The following is a 20,223-nucleotide window of genomic DNA, read 5'->3' on the forward strand; positions in this document are numbered from 1 at the left end:
CTTGACTTTGCATGAAAGAGGTTGGTAGTCTTCATCACTGTCATCATCAGTTGTGTAAGGTATATCATGCTTGCTGTCAGCCTCACTTGGTGTCTGGTTACAAATGTCATCAGGTTACAATGCACTAATAGTATTAGGGCCATAGATGTAGAAAATGTCAGTTACATCCAGAGACATACCATTCACACTGCATTAGATTAAGTGAGTGAGTGGGTATGGTTTTACGCCGCTTTAGCAATATTCCAGCAATAACACGGCGGGGGACACAAGAAATGGGCTTCACATATTGTACCCATGTCGGGAATCGAACCCGGGTCTTCGGCGTGACGAGCGAACGCTTTAACCATTAGGCTACCCGACCGCCCCACATTAGATAAAGAGACAATCCAGTTACAGTATCACAAGAGCCTAACAGATGTACAACATATTTTAATTCGGTAAAAAATCATTATATATAAATTTCTGTTTGATTATATTGAGATATGAATGTGTTACCTCATACTGTGTAGCATGGTCACATGATGGCGGTGTACACTGGACAGCGACATTGCACCAGGATGTATTTTAGGCTCTTCAGAGTACCTGTTGACCTGACTGAGAGTATCAGAGTCTGGCATGACTTGCTTGACTAGGGCTGGTGAGTGAGTGAGTGAGTTGGGTTTAACGCCGCTTTTAACAGTATTCCAGTTATATCGCGGCGTGTCAGCTTAATGTGGGAGGAAAGCCCGAAGTGATGCAGGTCTCAGACGTTTACCACTTCGATGAAACCCACGAGCACGGGTATGGTGCTGACAAATCTAGAAACATAATCGGGTCGAACCGGGATTCGAACCCACAATCATAGGTTTCTGGCGTGCCCAAGGGACGCAACTCTGCACAGCGAATCGCGGCGCCTTAGACGACTGGGCCACCTGGGATGGGTAACTCGGGTACTCGGGTACTCGGGTCGGGTGGGTTCTGAGTAGGACCCGGGTACCACAGGACTACCCGGACCCGTGTTTGGTCAAGGGATATATTGTTTAATGACAAAAATTATCTAGAACTCTACGTTTTAACTACAAGTCACTAATATTTCGCAGTTCTCTCTGACTTCTTCGCCCATTCCATCCGACCTTTTTATGTTTGAATGAAAATAAAACTTCAGTCAGCTTCAGTGTATGTGCATGACCGGGTCGTTTTACACGTGTATCTAAACACATTTTGCCAGGGCTACGGTCAAGCTTTTCCCAATCGGACAGTTTGTACCTACCTTTTGAGACCTTCAGCGGGTACCCGGTAAGGGTCAGGTGATAGGGGGGTTTGGGACCCGAGTAGTAAATTTGGACTCGTCCCAGCCCTAGCTTCGACACTCAGATTTGAAAGATATAGTACAAACATTCACAAGTTTAAATTGTCATCTATGTCATTCACAATAATTCAACAATATCACATTATGAATTAACTATATATATCAGTGATTTGTGTATTTTAACTGCATCAAAGTTCCGTATTTATTCAAAAAGGAACAAAAGAAGTGTACAGTCATGTATGTACGTCTTTCCAAAATTATGAGAATTATCAGTGAATGCTAAATCAGTCTAATCATGCTAAATGACATACGTGTAATTTGTTTTGTTGTTGCTAAATAGCTTACCGAAATGAGTGAGTGAGTGAGTTTGATTTTACGCCGCTTTTAGCAATATTCCAGCAATATCACGGCGGGGGACACCAGAAATGGGCTTCACACATTGTACCCATATCGGGAATCGAACCCGGGACTTCGGCGTGACAAGCGAACGCTTTAACCACCAGGCTACCCGACCGCCCCTTACCGAACTGAGATGGTTTGTGTCAGTTCCTGCAACTGCTGACCTATTAGAGGGGCACATGTGTCAGTTATGTTTCTCATACGGTACATCTCCACACTGACTGCCCTCGGGCATCGAGGGGTAGTGATATTTATTTGCACTGTTATCGCTCGTGAAAGTGAACGACTGTAAATTTGAAGAAAAAACAACAACAAAAAACAGCGATGAAGTTCGTTATGTGAAATTACTTTCCACACATAAGTAAACCATCACAATCACAAAACCGATGTCGATGTCAAAGTGTGGCCAGGTTGTGAACGAGACGCACGTCTTACGTGTCTAATTATCTAGTGAAACTATGAACAAATACTACCTTTTGTCATATAATGGGCAGGTTTCTCGGCAGGATAAAGCCAACGGATAACAACGATATCCGTTGGGGTCATATGCGGATAGAGATGCAAATATCATAGGTCACGTAGGGACCACTTTTAGCGTTTATCAACAAACATGGCGTCGCCCTTGTCATTCGACGATCGAGTCAGAATTAACGATCGGGATTCTGGATAAACTACTGGGATAATTGTTATCATTATCGAAAGAACAGTCTAAAATACTGAAAATCAGTCTCTTACTGTGACGTAGCTTAAGCATTTTATAAGTTTTGGCAACTTTGGAGATATAAATTTCGAAGCAATTTTGCGAAGGCACTAGGCCTAGCCAAGCGGGATCAGTAGCTATATATCTGTGCTTGTAGACCTCTGCGGTTTGAAACCTTTTTCCGCAAATTAAAATAGTTGGATTTGGCCGAAATATGTTTGAATAGTTACCTTGTTTCGTTTTGTCGCTGTGTGTACATCTGACTGCACTTCGTGACGTTATGACAGACCGACTGTCAACAACGTCTGAACGTGGCCGCGACGTCTCAGACTAGGGTTAGAGTAGCTTCCCTTTGCCAAAGGGCAGTTACTCCAGCGGACAGACCGATGGATTGCCGCGAAAGGCAAGTAAAAACAATTGTTGTTTTGCGTATATGTTGCTTCACCACTCCATCAGAAACAGATTTCAGTTGGAACTATGTTGGCTTCTGTCACTGTCCGACTGACACATCACTTACCCTGTGACGTAATAAATATTAATGCGCGCATTCCAGGAAAACTCGCAATGTTTCGGTAATGTTTGTGAGAGAGGGAAAGCGATTTTGAAGCACAGAATTAAAGAATGACATTGTATGATAAAAAGGTTATCACGCTTGTGTGTTTTGGGTTGCGTGATAACCTTAAAAGTCTATATTCCTGCGTTAAACAGCTACCTTATATGCTACCGCCGTGTTTAGATTGTATGTGATATTTCATACATCAAACTTTCCCGAAATGCATCGACTTTACGACGTTTGTTTACAAAAGCATTCCCGACAGGGTCTTGATGAGAGTGCTGTCCCTTGATCCCGTTTCCAAATAAGGATGGTACAGGATCCGGGCGTAATTGTTTCCGATCAGTCGGACAACTGGCAGGCATCGCTCGCGAAACACGACAGGAAGTGTCAAAGTGAGCATCACAAACACGAGATTCACAAAACGGACCTTTCCATCCACCATCGTGAATCTTACAGTACTTTATCTATTGTCGTCTTCTCCGTGGCGATTTTGGCAAACGAAAATAACTAATTTCTAGAATATTTTTTCTTTGCGTTGTAATTTGAACAGCGAGGAACCGAACAATGTACCATTATCAGTGGGCTGCGCATCTGAGACGCAAGAATCAAACACCTGTAACTATACCACGTGAAGCGGCTCTAATAAAGCATGATGACGTCATACTGTTTATTAATTGGCACCAATGACGTCATCTTGCAAGGGGCGTAAGCCATGGTGTTTTTATTATGGAAATATAACACTTGGTAAATGTGAAAAATGTTATAATCAATTGTGATATTTTTATATTTGTGTCTATGACACTGCTAGGTTCACACTTTTAATTAGAAAAAGTACAAGACAAATAGGTTCATTTTCGTGTGAACTTACCCTTTAAACTATTATGTTTTCTACTGTACGGTTTTCATAGCACAGCCTTCGTTTCCACGCCTGATGTACTTCGCATAATTTCATCTCGACCAATAGTCCTTTGAGGCTAAAATGTATGCGGACTTCATGGATGAATGTATGTGTGTGTGATGTAATAGGGTATCAGCAGGGGGACATACATGTATATTATGTCACTGTGGTATCCAGGTAGTTAACTCATTGTTACCATGATCAGGTAGAGGATAGGCCGACAGCAACTGTAAGAGGCGACTGTCGGGTGGTCAGACTCGCTGACTTTGTTCATGCACATCATCGTATCCAAACTGCGCGTCATGATTCCAATCACATGATTATCAGGTCCAGACTTGAGTATTTACAAACCGCCGTCATATAGCTGGCTTATTGCTGAGTGCGGCGTTAAACATACACACGCACGCACGCACGCACGCACACACACACACACACACACCCACACCATGTAACCATGTGTAGATTCAAATCCGGGTGAGTGTATTGATGAGTTCGATTGTGTACGGCGTGTTCACAACCGTGCGTTCGGGGCAGATGCCAATCTCCCGCACAACCGATACTCATGTTTACAGGTGGAATTATATAGTGAAATATAAAGAAAATTATATCGGCAAAAACTTGATCTACAATTAATAGCTAAAGTCATTAATCGTAGTGGTAAAGCGTCAATGTGAGATTGTCGTCCCACTGTCTGGTTTTCTACCTGTCCACAAGACGTACATCATGACGATCTGCTTGTTAAAAGAAATGTTTTCCATGTCTTGCCCGTCCCTAAAATTACCCCATCCCTTAGGTTTTCATAATTCTCTTAAGCATTGTTAAGACACGACATTGTCAAATATTTGCACCAGCTTCCAACTTGTGGCGAACGCCATGACATTCATAGTGTGTCCAGTTCACAGGGAGACATGAAGCCGTGGTCAACATCAGACTGCGAGTCGTAGGGCGTGGTCATTAGAAACAGGTGGAACATTAGAATCAGGTTAACTTTTATAGACTTGTAAAATCTGATTGACAAATTTAATCTTGTCTTTCGAATTCTACCCAGTCAGTTGTGAAAGGAAATCATGGAAAAGAAGAGTATTTCTTTTATGTCAATGTTACCTCTGACTTCGAGTTATCGAGGAACCACTTTGACTTCGACTTATCGAGGAACCACTTTGACTTCGACTTATCGACGAACCGCTGTAATTAAATCGATTGAGACTTGAAGGTACTCAAATCAACATTTATTCAATGTTTATGCATTTGTAACATACAGACACTTCATGAGATCAAACACACACGTAATAGAAATGACACTTCCGTTGAACTTATTTTAACATTCGATTTTCGCTTTCATTTAATTCTTTACAGGGTGATCGAACGGTTCGATCACTTTGTAAGCATAGTCGTTAATCAGCGTTGTACACAGCAGTTTGGCGTATTGCATCCATCGCACGACGGCTGTATAGCGAACGCCGGAAATATTTAAACCAATGAATGATGGCATGAGCATTCCTATGAACTCTCGGGGCACGGTGGAGTAATGAGTCGGGCACGGTGGAGTAATGAGTCGGGCACGGTGGAGTAATGAGTCAGTCAGGAGATGAGAGTTGCTTAGTACTCAGTCATCGTTGTGGCAATCACATGCTGCAGGCACTCATCCATCCGGAAGTCGTCCCTCAAAGGGGAGTTATCTCCCTTTAGGACAAAAAGGTCGTCAGTTGCAAACGTAGCCCACAAGGGATGATTTCTACCCCAATCTCAATAAACTCAGATTTTAGTTATGCTGCCGCTAAACAAAGATCTGAGCACATTCCATTACGGTCACGACTAATCAGAACGTCGCTTACCAGATCAGGAAACTGACAGTCGGAATATATTTTCTGATCATGCAACCTCGGAAAGGTTAACACGGGGTATTCCGAACGACAGTTACGGACTGATTCCGGCAAAACCATCGTCTATTTCTCGCTTTAATGGAATGAAGATTGAACAGAACAGCATATCCTGTGGGAAGTACTGCTTTAAATCTCGGCCATCTATTAGACATTCCAGAATGTTCTTTTGTTTAATTTTTAATTGAGAACTCAGAAGCTGCTTTCTGTTTGGATAACGCCGACTTTATGCCAGTCATTTCATTGAAAGGTCAAAGTTCGCGAAATTTCGTTCTGACGTGACCAGAGGGGGTGGGTTGCGTCCGCCTTTTCGCGAGCACCTGGTGTCGCTGTTTGATAGTGATTCACAGACACATGCTCGTCGTGCGGTCGACTCTGCTTTTGGCAGATATTTCATGTGGGTATTGACGTCGCTTTTGACTAATGGTATGTCCTCAGACCTTTGTTCAACCGTAGCGAGAACTAAGATTTCATTGAGATTGGTTCTACCCGAGAATAACAAACACAAATGACACATGGACAGAGATACAATTGATTGGCCAAATGTTGAATATCCACGCAAGATACATACAGACAATGTCATGGCCTTCTGACCCGGATGAAATATTCCTGAACAAATGTTGTAAAACATACCAATAGAGATTAACAATGACGAAATGCCCAACTTTACTTGTTATAGTATTCTATTTCATGCAACTATGCATATTAACAACGGACAAATGCTGCAAACGGTATTGACATGCCCCAGGGTCACATTCTGAATATTTGTATGATGACGTCACAAGAATTATACCATAATACTGTTGTGGATTTGGAAGGACTTGACCTGTGTTTCACCTGAATTATCCCCCTTTGATCCTTTCACTTTTCATCCATGATTGACTTTATCCAGTTATGAGCTATAACCAGGAACAGAGTGTCTAAAAATATCTTCTATAGCTCTGTATTCACATGCCATATGCCTTTATATTCACATGTCCTCTTTGTATTCACATGTCCTATGTCTTTGTATTCACATGCCCAATGTCTCTGTATTCACATGCCATATGTCCCTATATTCACATGTTCTCTTTGTATTCACATGTCCTATATCTTTGTATTCACATGCCCAATGTCTCTGTATTCACATGCCATATGTCTTTATATTCACATGTCTTCTCTGTATTCACATGTCCTATGTCTTTGTATTCACATGCCCAATGTCTTTGTATTCACAAGCCATATGTCTCTGTATTCACATGCCATATGTCTTTGTATTTACATGTCCTATGTCTTTGTATTCACATGCCCTATGGCTTTGTATTCACATGCCCTATGTCTTTGTATTCACATGCCATGTCTTTGTATTCACATGCCCTCCTTGTATTAACATGCCATATGTCTTTGTATTCACATGCCCTATGTCTTTGTATTCACATGCCCTGTTTGTATTCACATGCCCTGTCTTTGTATTCACATGCCATGTCTTTGTATTCACATGCCATATGTCTTTGTATTCACATGCCCTCTTTGTATTCACACGCCATGTCTTTGTATTCACATGCCATATGTCTTTGTATTCACATGCCCTCTTTGTATTCACATGCCATGTCTTTGTATTCACATGTCATGTCTTTGTATTCACAAGCCATATGTCTTTATATTCACATGCCATGTCTTTATATTCACATGCCCTCTTTGTAATCACATGTCCTATGGCTTTGTATTCACATCCCCATTGCTTGAGATAATATCTGTTTTGCACAATCCCACTGAAACATAAATACTGATGCTGATATTCAAACATTCACATAACATTTCCATTAACAATCCTCCGGAGAGTCCGCCCTGTTTGCTGGGTATACCCTCTTACCGCTAGGTATGCTGGGAAGTCGACTGGGTTGAGGTAACGTGTTGACGGGGGAGGGGCTGTTTGCATTTGGGGCAGAGTTCCGGGGGGTTATAGGAGTCAAAGGTCGCCTTGAAGAGGTCGGTTTGTGAATGAAGTCTAGATGGGCTATTCCAGGAGTTACGATTTCCCGTGGGGAAATCGGGAACTGGGCATTCGGGGAGTTGAGCAGCCGTTGATAAATCCCACTCGTGTTCTGAACTCTCCCTGGGATCGGGGAAGTCAGTTCGACCGATGGTGACAAGAGAACCCTTCGAACGAGATCGCTGTTTTGTCTCAGAAATGGCGACGCTCTCATTGATATGGGGTTAATCGGGGTCCCTCCTGGCCTCGGGGAGAATCCGTATCGGGAGACTAATCGCTGATTAAAAGGGGTATTCGTCCTCGTCTCATCACGGAGAATGTCAAATAACGCTGATTTATCTTTGACGCATGTGTCTGCGCATCCTTCCTGCACCAAAACTTTGCACACGTCACTTAACCTCAGTTTCACAGCCAATTCAAGGGCAGATAACCCTTGTTTGCTGACAGCGTTAATCTTGAGCACATTTTTCGTGTTTGCGTGATTTGTAAGTATTCGAATTCCTGAGGCATTGCCACTGACAGCAGCGTGCATGAGGGCTGTGTAACCTTCCCGGTCCTGTATATTGGCATCACATTTCTTGCACCTGATTAAAAGTCTCACAGAATCGACCTTCCCCTCCTCCATACAGGCGTACATTAACGCGGTTCTTCCCTCCGCATCCTGAGCATTGACGTCACTTCCGTAACGTAACAACAAACGTACCACGTGAGCTCTGACGTCATCCTTTGGGAGAAAAATAGCGTGAATTAAGGGTGTTCTCATACACGAGTCGCGAACATCCAAGTCCTCAGTTTTGGACAACAATGAGCTCAATCTTTGAACTTTTCCGTACGAGATGACGTTAAAGAGATTTTTGTCCTCTTCGTTGACAGGCGAGATGATTTCGTAATGACCTGGCTCTTCGTTCGCCATCATGGCATATACCTGCAAAGAAAAGTCCTGATTGATAATCAAAGCTTACTGGAAAAATGAAAAACACAGAACTATATACACCACCGATTCCTGAAATTTCAAATATTTCTTCATTATATGGTCTAAATCATTGATCTACTTATTGAGCCCAACCCCTCCGTGGTCTAGTGGTAGAGCGTCCGCCCGGGGAGCGGAAGGTCCGGGGTTCAAACCCCGTCCGCGTCATTACAAAAAACGTTAAAAGATGGTACTTGTTGTTACCCTGTCTGGCGTTTTGTATTGAGGGTCTAAAACAAGGACTGGTCGGCTCAGAGCCAGTATACTGTGTCTGTGGGCTAGCACTACAAAATCGGCATAAGTCCGGACACGTACAAGCACACGAACCGAGTCATCCGGTTTCGATTCCCGACATGGGTACAATGTGTGAAGCCCATTTCTGGTGTCCCCCGCCGTGATATTGCTGGAATATTGCTAATAGCGGCGTAAAATCAAACTCACTTACACTATAACTGCAATATATTCCTGGACGCGACGTAAAACCCAATTTCACCTCACCTCACATACTGAACCACACAATTATGCATTATCTGCATGGTCGTTTAGGCGTCGCAATTCGCTATGCAATGTCTCTTTCCATCACAGGGGTGACAGAAACCTATAATCGTTGGTTCCAAACCCTGTTCGTCCGCGATATTGATAAATGCGGCGTTGAACAACAAACAAAGAACACACATTTTGAACAATAAGAACCGATCAATTGAATATTGATTCATACTGTATTTATCACTGCTTCAAGACACATACTATTGAAAAAGTGAAAGGACTATAGTTAATCTGTCGTGACTGGCGCCGCTCTCCTACCCAGAGTTCCCTGCGATCAGCATAGTACTTCTGCCACAGGCCAGAGCCATGTGACGATTCGTCACAACTTACACAGTCCATTCAAGATATTGCATATGTTTTTCATCTGTTTCTTTCTTGACAAGTCTACATTATCTAGATTAACATTTCTCATAGAATGGTTAACTTTCATCGAGAAAATATCCTAAATCGTGAAAAACTATTACCATTTGCGTAGTTATCCTATGTTTACATTGGTTGTACGGCTCCACGTGCTGTCATCGAAGCCCTACAGAGAGCTAGCGATACTTTCACTTTGATGTGTAAATATGTATTGTCATGCAACTCACTGTCGCAGTTGTATTAGCATATTTATATAATTATGCAAAACAATATGTAAAGCACCCCCAAATCCTTGCATTATTCCGTTCCTTTCTGATTTCTGAAAAAGCGCGTTTGTTTACAAACAAGAGAAATATCCGGTCACGTGATATGCAAATTAGCCTGTGTCAGTGGTGTTATGCTAAGTCACCACTGCGCCACTGCAATCACCAAACATCATTATACAACGCTGATTCTAAACCTGTTTATTTCCGTACAAAATTCATCAATGATGAAACAAAAATAGCATGATACATCAAAACATGGTAATACTTTCCTCACAACATTTAGAAGAAAAACACTGTTTGCGGTTGTTATTGAATATTTGAAACCCGGAAATTTCGTTTGCTGGAAGTTTAAACTACCGATGACCACGGGTTTCACCCGTAAATCTGAAAATCCATAACGCTAACATGATGTTATCTTCCTAACAATATTCTTTATTATACAGTATCTATGTAACTATCCGTACAGCAACCAAAAGGAACACTGGTTTCATCCGCGGGCCAAAATCTTAATATAACACTGCAATGTTGCGCATGTAACACAGAATGTTACGCCCATACAAAAGGTACATTGGCTTCTATGTACCTGTACTGGGCAATCGATTTTATGCCACCGAAATCCATTAAACATTTACAATCACCTACCGTCAAAGCACACCTGTAATTAAGGTGTTCCTACACCTGACAGCTACAACCTTCAGCGACATGCGCAGGACGTCTCAGTACCGTCGAGTTTAGGTCGGCACTTGTTCTGATGTTTTCCGTTGTGATTACGTTTGATCTTGATCAGTGATGTGTGGCAGTAATAGGCTTAGGCCGCCCTGCTTGTGTGAACACAAGGTATGACCTAATGTTAAGCATGACTGACGGACGAACGATTTCTTTTTATACAATCAAAGCAATGCAAGCAATAATCAGAAACACTCACTGAAGACCAGCAACTTGAGTAATTGTATAGTTATGGAAGTAGTAGTAGTAGTAGTAGTAGTAGTAGTAGTAGTAGTAGTAGTGGTAGTGGTAGTAGTAGTAGTGGTGGTATTAGTAGTAGCAGTAGTGGTGGTGGTTGTAGTAGTGGTGGTAGTAATGGTAGTAGTAGTGGTAGTAGAAGTAGTAGTAGTAGAAGCAGTAGTTGTAGTAGTAGTAGTTGATGTCGTAGTAGTGGTGGTAGTAGTAGTAGTAGTAGAAGCAGTAGTTGTAGTAGTAGTAGTTGATGTAGTAGTAGTTGATGGAGTAGTAGTTGATGTAGTAGTAGTGGTAGTAGTAGTAATAGTGGTGGTAGAAGTAGTAGTAGTAGAAGCAGTAGTTGTAGGTGTAGTAGTAGTTGATGCAGTAGTAGTAGTAGTAGTAGTAGTAGTAGTAGTAGTAGTACAGTCTGTAGTAGTAGTTGATGCAGTAGTAGTTGATGTAGTAGTAGTGGTAGTAGTAGTTTGTTTGTTGTTTAACGCCGCACTCAGCGGTCTGTAAATAATCTCAATCTCAGCTCAAGCGACACAAACGCAGGTTACAGATTAAATATAATATACAAGCATTACTAACGCGACACGCGCTGCTGGGCTACAGATAAATTGATCCTTCTTATAGAAAACCTCGCAACAGTATATCCACCGATAAAAGGCCACGATAACGTCTCTACCTTACTCAAAAGCTGGGCGGTATTAATACCCCCGAATGGTAGAGGTCAATCTGATATTTTTGTGAGGGTCTTTGTCATTGTGTCCTAGGGGGCATCACCAGATCTCAGAATGATCACATTTCTCCAACCGGTAAAGACAGTCTGGTGTGTTTGTTTACAAGGGGCCTGTTTGGAATATCTCTGTCCTGGGCATTGTGCATGTGAATATGTTTTAAAGGGGAATCATAGCCCTGTTGAGAACGCAGGAACTGAAATGTCTGTTGATTAACATTTCTTTCACGAAGGCCGGACTTTTATTAATTCATTGTTCATGGAATGCTGGGAATGCGTTACATGTAGATCAGTTCGGTCAAAATCAAACATTTGCTAAAAATGTGCAGTTTGATATATTTTGGTTTTACTTGGTGTTAAATTATTTTGGTCAGTCGGCATACTGTTTGAAAATAAAGGCAAATACCTCTTTAAGTTTTGGGACCCGTTTCACAAAGCGATCTAAGCGCTAAAATTATCTTCGACAGGCGTAATGCTAAGATCGCTTTCTGGAAATGGAGAGAGTTTAGTATTTTTACAGTAACGTATGTATGTAAACTTCTGAGAAAGCGTATTCCGTTCTTAAGATGTTAGCTGTAATAATAATAATTCATTTGTACGGTGCTGCGCATTATTACCCCAATCAATGGATCATTGTGCACTAGAATTTGATTCTCAGCTTCTTGGGGAGTACACACCCAAACCTGCCTGTCATTATACCGGGTACCCATGCACCCCTTGGTGAATCATATTTCGATCAAGGAGACACCAAATGTCCTACATGTGCTTCAGTGTGGGGCAGGACCGAAGCCATTGAAACTGACAAGCTGTCGAACACAGTTACCTATCCAAGGACAAAGGCTGTTCAACTTCAGCAGACTTGCAAACTCTGGGCTGTGCACAGGACCACGTACTACCGCTAAACTAAGACTAGACAGCCAGAAAACTCCAGATTTATCTGGTGCGTCGCCAGAAATATGTTCTAAAGTCTTATGGCCATTTCCAGGCTATGTATCAACGTTGCAATTGATATTGAATCGAGACAATCTCAGTGTAATTAAATGTATCATTAATTGCTATAACGTATGAATTAGTCAGACGAAGTGGATTTTGAAGGGTTTGGTACTTGCTAATCGTGTCAAAGGACAAACAGTATATATATATATATATATACGTTAATCACACCCACAGCGCGTTTGACAAATATCGTTCTTACCTTATAACTTAGCAATTTCCCCGATATATATAATCCTCATATTCCGTCATAGCATGAACTACTGTTTAGAATCGCAACACAAGAGTTTTCATCCAAGTCAGAACATGGTAACCAGCTTCTATGGCTTCTATATATTCTGACGTCTGGCACACCCTTTCATTAATACGTCCGGTATCAATTATATCACGCGATAGCCTCTCGACTTCACACAGCTGCAAGGTATCAATTCTTAAAGAAGAACAGCCGAAACTGGACAATATGGCTATTTATAGCCGTGTGTTCTCACTGGGAGATGGAAGGTGAGACGTTATGACGTCACATCATCACGACATCCAACAAGATACTGAGGATGATGTCACCCAAGGGCATTCGGGTACACTCGGCATATTCATTAACGAGGACTCTGGGATTCTGTATCGAGATTAGATATTTTTTTCAGCTGCAAGTACGAAACAAGAAATGTTTCTACTTAAAACTATGATCCTGAATTTGTTTTCAAATAACACCTTTCAACAATGGTTTTTGGGCAGGCAGTTTCTTTTGATTTCAACAGTCTAAAGAATAATTATTTTGTTTCAAGACTTTTTTGGACAATTATGTTTTTCGATAAAATCCCACTAATCGTGGTTTAATGTAATGTCTTTATCTATTTGTTCCCGGGAGGAGCCGTTTCCTTCAGCGTGACGAGCGAACGCTTTTACCACTAGACTACCCCACCGCCCCAGTAAGTTGGTTGGTTGGAGTGACTGGAATCAAACCTTTATCTGTCAGATTACAGAAAATATCCTTACACAATGGTAACTTATACAACGAAAAGCTTATGGTAATATCGAAAGTTAGAAATTAAAGAAACACGCTTGGTATTAATCAGACACTGGACAAAATCCATCTAAAATATATTTTACGTTCAGGCCATAAACAGTGTCCTACGAAAACTGTAAATATTTGAAAGACTTTTCTTGATTGCTTTTCTCGAACTTGAATATTTATCCAGGAAATTCTACATAAATATTCAGACAAACACGAACATTTGTACAGTGATTCCAGATATTTTGTTTCAGGATAATCGCCTTAATTGTATATTTCCTTAACGAACTATGTACTTTGTCGAACTATTCTCACGCGTATACTTATATCAATGTACGTATTGAATATCCCACGCCAATCATGCGTGGCGTGGAATGACCCACATGTGTACGCGACACTCTATTACTTTTCAGAAATGTTGTGGTCGTCCTTATGGCCGTGATCATCGTAAACAATGCGCATCTTGCCAAAAAAGGTAATCTAGTATCATTCTGTTTTGTTGACGTATGTCCCAAAATTTCGACGTAAAACGTGTTCATAAAAAAAATCAATGAAAATCAAATAAGTTTCTTCCACGAAAATATGTCTCGCAAATCTTTTACAATGATGTTCAACGTGGTTCATTCATTACAAAGTTTAACTTATTATTCTGTATGGTAAATGAACCTACCTGCTCGTTCAGCGTTCCGCGATGAACTACCGGCAAATACTACCTACACAGATTATAAGATGGTCTATTTTTACCTATAAAAGATGGCAGGTGACTGATACACACATCCCTGTGGAATCTAGCTCCAAGAATACATCTTGCTTGATTCGTGGGGCCTACGTGGGGGACATGTTGGAAAGATTGAAACGACACGATATGAGCGTTGATGCATGCAATATTTATTTAGTCGTGTAGCATTTGTCTCCCTTAGTATCATTCCGAATCTTACAAATGTTTTATTCGAGTTGAACTAATTTAGCAGCACAGCTGTCGTCGTCCCTGGTTTTATTATACATATAACACACTTGCCCCAGTTACAAACAGTATTAATTGAGAAGGAGGATGCAATGACTTAAAGTCCAACTTGTCTACGCTTAGACAGAAGCTTAGAAAATATTCTTTCAGAAGTGTTAATAAAAACTTGATAATATTAGCAGTATCTTCTCGAATATTCCATCACCATAGCTACGGGAACGTAGCGTTACAGGAACTACAGTCTTAATTTCCACTCCTTGCAGTTATGCTTTGTTTGTTTGTTTATTTGTTTGTTTGTTGTTTGTAATTTGTGTTCGTTATAACCGTAGTTCGTTATAAGCATGTATATAGCATAACTACAGCAAATAGTCGTTATATCCGTCAGTTCGTTAAAAGCGTGTTCGTTATAAGCGTAGTTTACTATATCTTTACAGAACAGTTAGAGTGTCGCCACATTGTAGCTCACCATAGATTTTGTTTTTGTTTGTTTGTTGTTTAACGTCGCACTCAGCAATATTCCAGCTTTATGACGGCGGTCTGTAAATAATCGAATCTGGAACAGACAATCCAGTGATTGACATTATGAGCATCGATCCACGAAATTGGGATACGATGACATACATCAACCAAGTCAGCGAGCCTGACCACCCGATCCCGTCAGTCGCCTCGTCCGACAAGCCTAGTCTTTTACCGCAGGCATGGGTTGCCGAAGGCCTATTCCGGATCTTCACGGGTCTCGTAGTTATTCCTCACAGTGAATGCATGAGTCAGTGAGTCTGGTTTTATGCCGCTTTTAGCAATATTCCAGCAATACCACTGCGGGGGACACAAGAAATGGGTTTCACACATTGCACCCATGTGGAAAATTGAACCCGGGCCTTTGGCGTGACGAGCGAACGCGTTAACCACCAGACTACCCCACCGCCCGGAGTGATGAAGTAAATGAGTTAGTGTGGGTGTGTGAGTGAGAAGGTAATGTGCGAGCTAGTTAGCATGCAAGTGAATGAGTGAGTGAGTGAGTGTGCTAGTCAATAAGCAGTATAGCATCAACGGGCACGAGTGCACCACACCAGGGATGTACCTATTGAGAATCGAACCCCGATCTTCACCGTGACGATCGAACGCCTCAGCTGACGCTTTAGTTCTTAACATGCTACCATTTTTTGTTTTATTTACACGACCCGTGAAGAATCTGGGGTAGTAAAGGTCTCCAGCAACCCATGCTTGCCGTAAAAGGCGACTATGCTTGTCGTAAGAGGCGGCTAACGGGATCGGGTAGTCAGGCTCACTGACTTGGTTTATGCATGTCATCGTATCCTAACTGTATCGACCGGTGTTCACAATGTTAATTACAGACCGCCATCATATAGCTGGAATATTGCTGAGTGCGGCGTTAAACAACAAACAAACAATACTTTTACACATATAAGGAATCAAACCTATGGGTAGAGAAGCGTCGCTTGGTCAACTGGGGTATACGAATCCACCTGTGTGTAGGAGTGTGTATAATCCTTGCTAGCATACCCAGCCAGTCGGAGATTAAGAGATTAAGCCTAAATACTACGATAATCTGGTCGTACTCGCCTCGTCAGAGATCGCGTCCTCTGGTAGTTACAGATCCATTACATATCCCTTTGATCATATTAAGAGCAAACCAGAGCAAAGTCACTACGCCATAAACAGATCCATAGTTTTCTTCCGTATCTGTAAGATCTGAGATGTTTTGTTGTTTCAGCAAAAGTAACAGCACGAGGGTGAGGTGAGGTGAAATTGGGTTTAACGTCGCGTCCAAGATTATTGCACTTATATAGCGACGTGCATGCACGTGTATGTGTGTGTGTGGCTGCTTGTACTAGTCCGGACTGATGCCGATTTATAGTGCTAGCTCACTGAGATACCATGCCGCAGTTTAACATGAATACCCCACTCAGACACAGTATACTGACTCTGAGCCGACCAGTCCTTGTTTAAGCCCCTTAATGCCGAACGCCAGACAGGGTAACAACAAGTACAATCTTTTAACGTCTTTTTGTATGACGCGGCCTGGGATCGAACCCTGGACCTTCCGCTCTCCGGGCGGACGCTCTACCACAAGACCACGGAGGCGGTCCAACAGCACGAGGGAGTACATCCGACATTGGCGAGGGAGTTACATCTTACAACGCATCGGCAATATCGCAGCCATGTGGCAATGATACAATACTAATATATACATTTCGAAATATGAAATCTGTCAAACAACCAGATTATGACAGTGTTGTATTTAAAACTAGGATGCCAACGTAAAAAATATTTCTAATAACAATATATTATAAAAACGGGGTCATAAAGCACCAAAGACCAAAGTACACGAGAAAGCATCGGGACTTACGTCAATTCTGCTACCTGCATGGACCCCAGCAGGATTTATACCATCCCTCAGTTGCTGGCAATAGTCAAAATCAAAAGAATTATTCTACGATTAAAACAGGAGTAGGAATGTACGTACGAATTATGTGGTCTTACATACCCTCTAAGGGAGACAATTATGGCACCTACGACAACCGCCTTTGAGGATACAGCCACTAATAATTACGTTACGTGTTCTGTTTAAACCAGCGAGTGAGTGAGTATGGTTTTACGCCGCTTTTAGCAATATTCCAGCAATATCACGGCGGGGGACACAAGAAATGGGCTTCACAGAATGTAACCATGTCGGGAATCGACCCGGGTCTTCGGCGTGACGAGCGAACGCTTTAACCACTAGGCTACCCGACCGCCCCCTGTTTATCCAGAGAGGGTTTTAATGGGTCCCATATTATTGTAAGGGCAACGCTATTTTTCAGGGCATTATCATTTGCAGAAGCCCAAGGTCTTCCATTAACTGCCCGACGAAGGATGCCCTGAAAAATAGCGTTACCGTTATTATTGCTAAAATGGATGGTATTTGTTTTCAAATAAAAAGAAACAACAATATCAGTTTTAAAACATTTACTGCAATCAACACGAATGTCACTGACCCACTTTGACAAATATGGAAACGTCATAGAACAAACCAGATGGCGACACTATCGAACGTGACGTCACCAATCCCTATCCTATGACGTTACCTAACAACCGGCGTCATAATGGCCCGTCGTCAAGTAATATGAGGGCATTATCAAGTTACAGTGGCCCGCTCATTTCTGATAACATGCGGGTGGTTTAATGATAATTCTATCCAATTTAGCTATAATACATTTGTAAATTGTCAAATTAGTTGGAATTTCACAGACAAAAAATGTACAATGAAACCCAGCACTTTCAGGAGGATTTACTCAAATATGAAGGCAAAAACCATGGTGAGAAATAATACTGTTTACACCGCTGGGCAAACGAAAGCCTCCGTCCATGTTTGATCGTGGCTACAAATGAAACAAACAAGAAATGCTTGCTCGATGGTGATCATTTGATATAGGGGCGATAGGGTAGCCAATATGGTAAAGCGTTCGCTCGTCACGCCGAAGACCCGGGTTCGATTCCCGACATGGGTACAATGTGTGAAGCCCATTTCTGGTGTCCCCCGCCGTGATATTGCTGGAATATTGCTAAAAGCGCCGCAAACCATTCCCATCACACACTTTTTTAATACGGGTGTCACAGTTCTGTTTTGGGTCATGACTAGTGTACGGCGACTGTTTTTTAAGCCTCTTAACGTTTTGATAACGTTTGTGCTTTGGGGGTTAAAAATAATGTTCAAGTGTATACTTTCTTTTGCCCGGAAGTGTATCTCTTTTAAAAACTGATTTATTTTTTTTCTGTTTCATTACTTTTTTCCCATGATAAGTTTTTCTGAATCAAGCGACATGATTTGAAAATACAATCCACTGTTTTCACGATACCGCGCTGGGCTCTTGCGCAGGTTCATGGCTCGGACGTATGTTTTATTTATTCCGCATTGCTAAAAGCGATTCCAGCTGGCGCGAAACCATCCCGTGACTGTAAGTCGTCCACACGTTCTGTTCATGAATAATATATTGCCACCGTAACATGTTCATCATTTGAAGTAGATGTAAACATCACGCAATAGCGGGTCGACTGAGGCAAGGCTGTAGTGCAGTACGGGTACAGGTGAGGTGAAATTGGGTTTAACGTCGCGTCCAAGATTATTGCACTTATATAGCGACGTGCATGTACGTGTGTGTGTTTGTGTGGCTGCTTGTACTAGTCCGGACTGATGCCGATTTATAGTGCTAGCTCACTGAGATACCATGCCGCAGTTTAACATGAAAACCCGACTCAGATACAGTATACTGACCCCGAGCCGACCAGTCCTTGTTTTAGCCCCTTAATGCCGAGTGCCAGACAGGGTAACAACAAATAACATCTTTAAATGTCTTTTGGTATGACGCGGCCGGGGATCGAACACCGGACCTTCCGCTCTCCGGGCGGACGCTCTACCACTAGACCACAGAGGCGGTAGTACGGGTACATGGCTCTCACGGGTACAGAAAATTTACGTACATGCCGTGAATCATATGCTATTGTTTGTTCTTTCAGTTCAGCATGAGGCGGTCGGGTAGCCTAGTGGTTAAAGCGTTCGCTCGTCACGCCGAAGACCCGGGTTCGATTCCCGACATGGGTACAATGTGTGAAGCCCATTTCTGGTGTCCCCTGCCGTGATATTGCTGGAATATTGCTAAAAGCGGCGTAAAACCATACTCACTCACTCGGTTCAGCATGGACAGCCAAGTCGTCGCAGATTTCTATGCAGAGTTGCGTCCCTTTGGTGTGACAGGGTCCTACAATCATGGCTTTGAATCCCAGATTTGCTAAATACAGGATGCTTGGTTTAATAGCACCATACCCGCGTCTGTTGCACTAAAGTCTAGTAATTGTATCACTTCCATCTTGTGGTTGCCGAGGATGCTATTCTAACCCGGTCACTTCCAGCTCTCAACGTTTATGTATATGAGATTTATTTAATCTGTTTCGTTCAACGTAAAAAGTACATTTCCTTTTTCAAGTGCAGTCGTTCATATATGGATTACCTCGTAAATTCATAGCGAGAGAAGATGGTATTATTACATGCGAGAAACGTGTCAGATTTTTGTTATTAAAAGCGAGCGAGAGCGTATGATTTTTAGAAATGTTCCATTAATATTACGGATTTGTATATCAGAAATCATCTTCCCGAGGCAAGAGAGTTAACTGACTTTAAAAGTCCAGTTTCCACTTTTATAGTCAATTAGCTCACTTGCCTCGGGAAGATGATCAGAAATTGACTTTATACATTGTAGCCATGTTTGAGTGAGTGTGATAGTTGAGTTTAAAGCCTCTTCGAACATTATTCCAGTTATATTATATCACGGCGTGTCAGCTTAATATGGGAGGAAAGTCCGAAGTGATGCAGGTCTCAGACGTTTACCAACTGGAACCAACAAGCACGGGCATGGTGAAGACAAAACTAGAAACATAATCGGGGCGAACCGGGAGTCGAACCCACAGTCATAGGTCCTGGCGTCCCAAGGGACGCAACTCTGCACAGAGAATAGCGGCGCCTTAGAAGACTGGGCCACCCGTGCCCCCATCCATTTCTGAATCCATCCAGTCAAATCACCAGACATTGTGTCGAAGGGCATGTTGTTGTAGAAAAAAATGTTCGGTGGGAATGCTGCTGTTGTAGAAAAAAATATTCGGTGGGCCTGCTGCTGTTGTAGAAAAAAATGTTCGGTGGGAATGCTGCTGTTGTAGAAAAAAATGTTCGGTGGGCCTGCTGCTGT

The 20,223-nt window shown here is 42.1% G+C and overlaps 1 protein-coding gene across 1 annotated transcript; it reads right to left on the bottom strand.

Annotated features, from left to right (window-relative positions):
* Positions 1-5,089: 5,089 nt before the first annotated feature.
* Positions 5,090-14,343, bottom strand: LOC124130943 (ankyrin repeat domain-containing protein 34A-like). The gene is made up of 2 exons (XM_048391547.1): positions 14,263-14,343; positions 5,090-8,618 (listed from the first exon to the last, which is right to left on the bottom strand). The coding sequence occupies exon 2, from the start codon at positions 8,607-8,609 to the stop codon at positions 7,524-7,526; it is 1,086 nt and encodes a 361-aa protein (XP_048247504.1). The 5' UTR covers positions 8,610-8,618; positions 14,263-14,343; the 3' UTR covers positions 5,090-7,523.
* Between the last annotated feature and the right edge of the window lie 5,880 nt (positions 14,344-20,223).

The sequence above is a fragment of the Haliotis rufescens genome, unplaced genomic scaffold (genome assembly GCF_023055435.1).
Source record: "Haliotis rufescens isolate VD_foot unplaced genomic scaffold, xgHalRufe1.0.p SCAF_9, whole genome shotgun sequence".
In the NCBI taxonomy this organism is placed as follows: Eukaryota; Metazoa; Mollusca; class Gastropoda; order Lepetellida; family Haliotidae; genus Haliotis; species Haliotis rufescens.

Bases quoted from the DNA above. Each gene is read 5' to 3' on its own strand.
- LOC124130943 (XM_048391547.1), bottom strand. From the start codon at position 8,609: ATGATGGCGAACGAAGAGCCAGGTCATTACGAAATCATCTCGCCTGTC.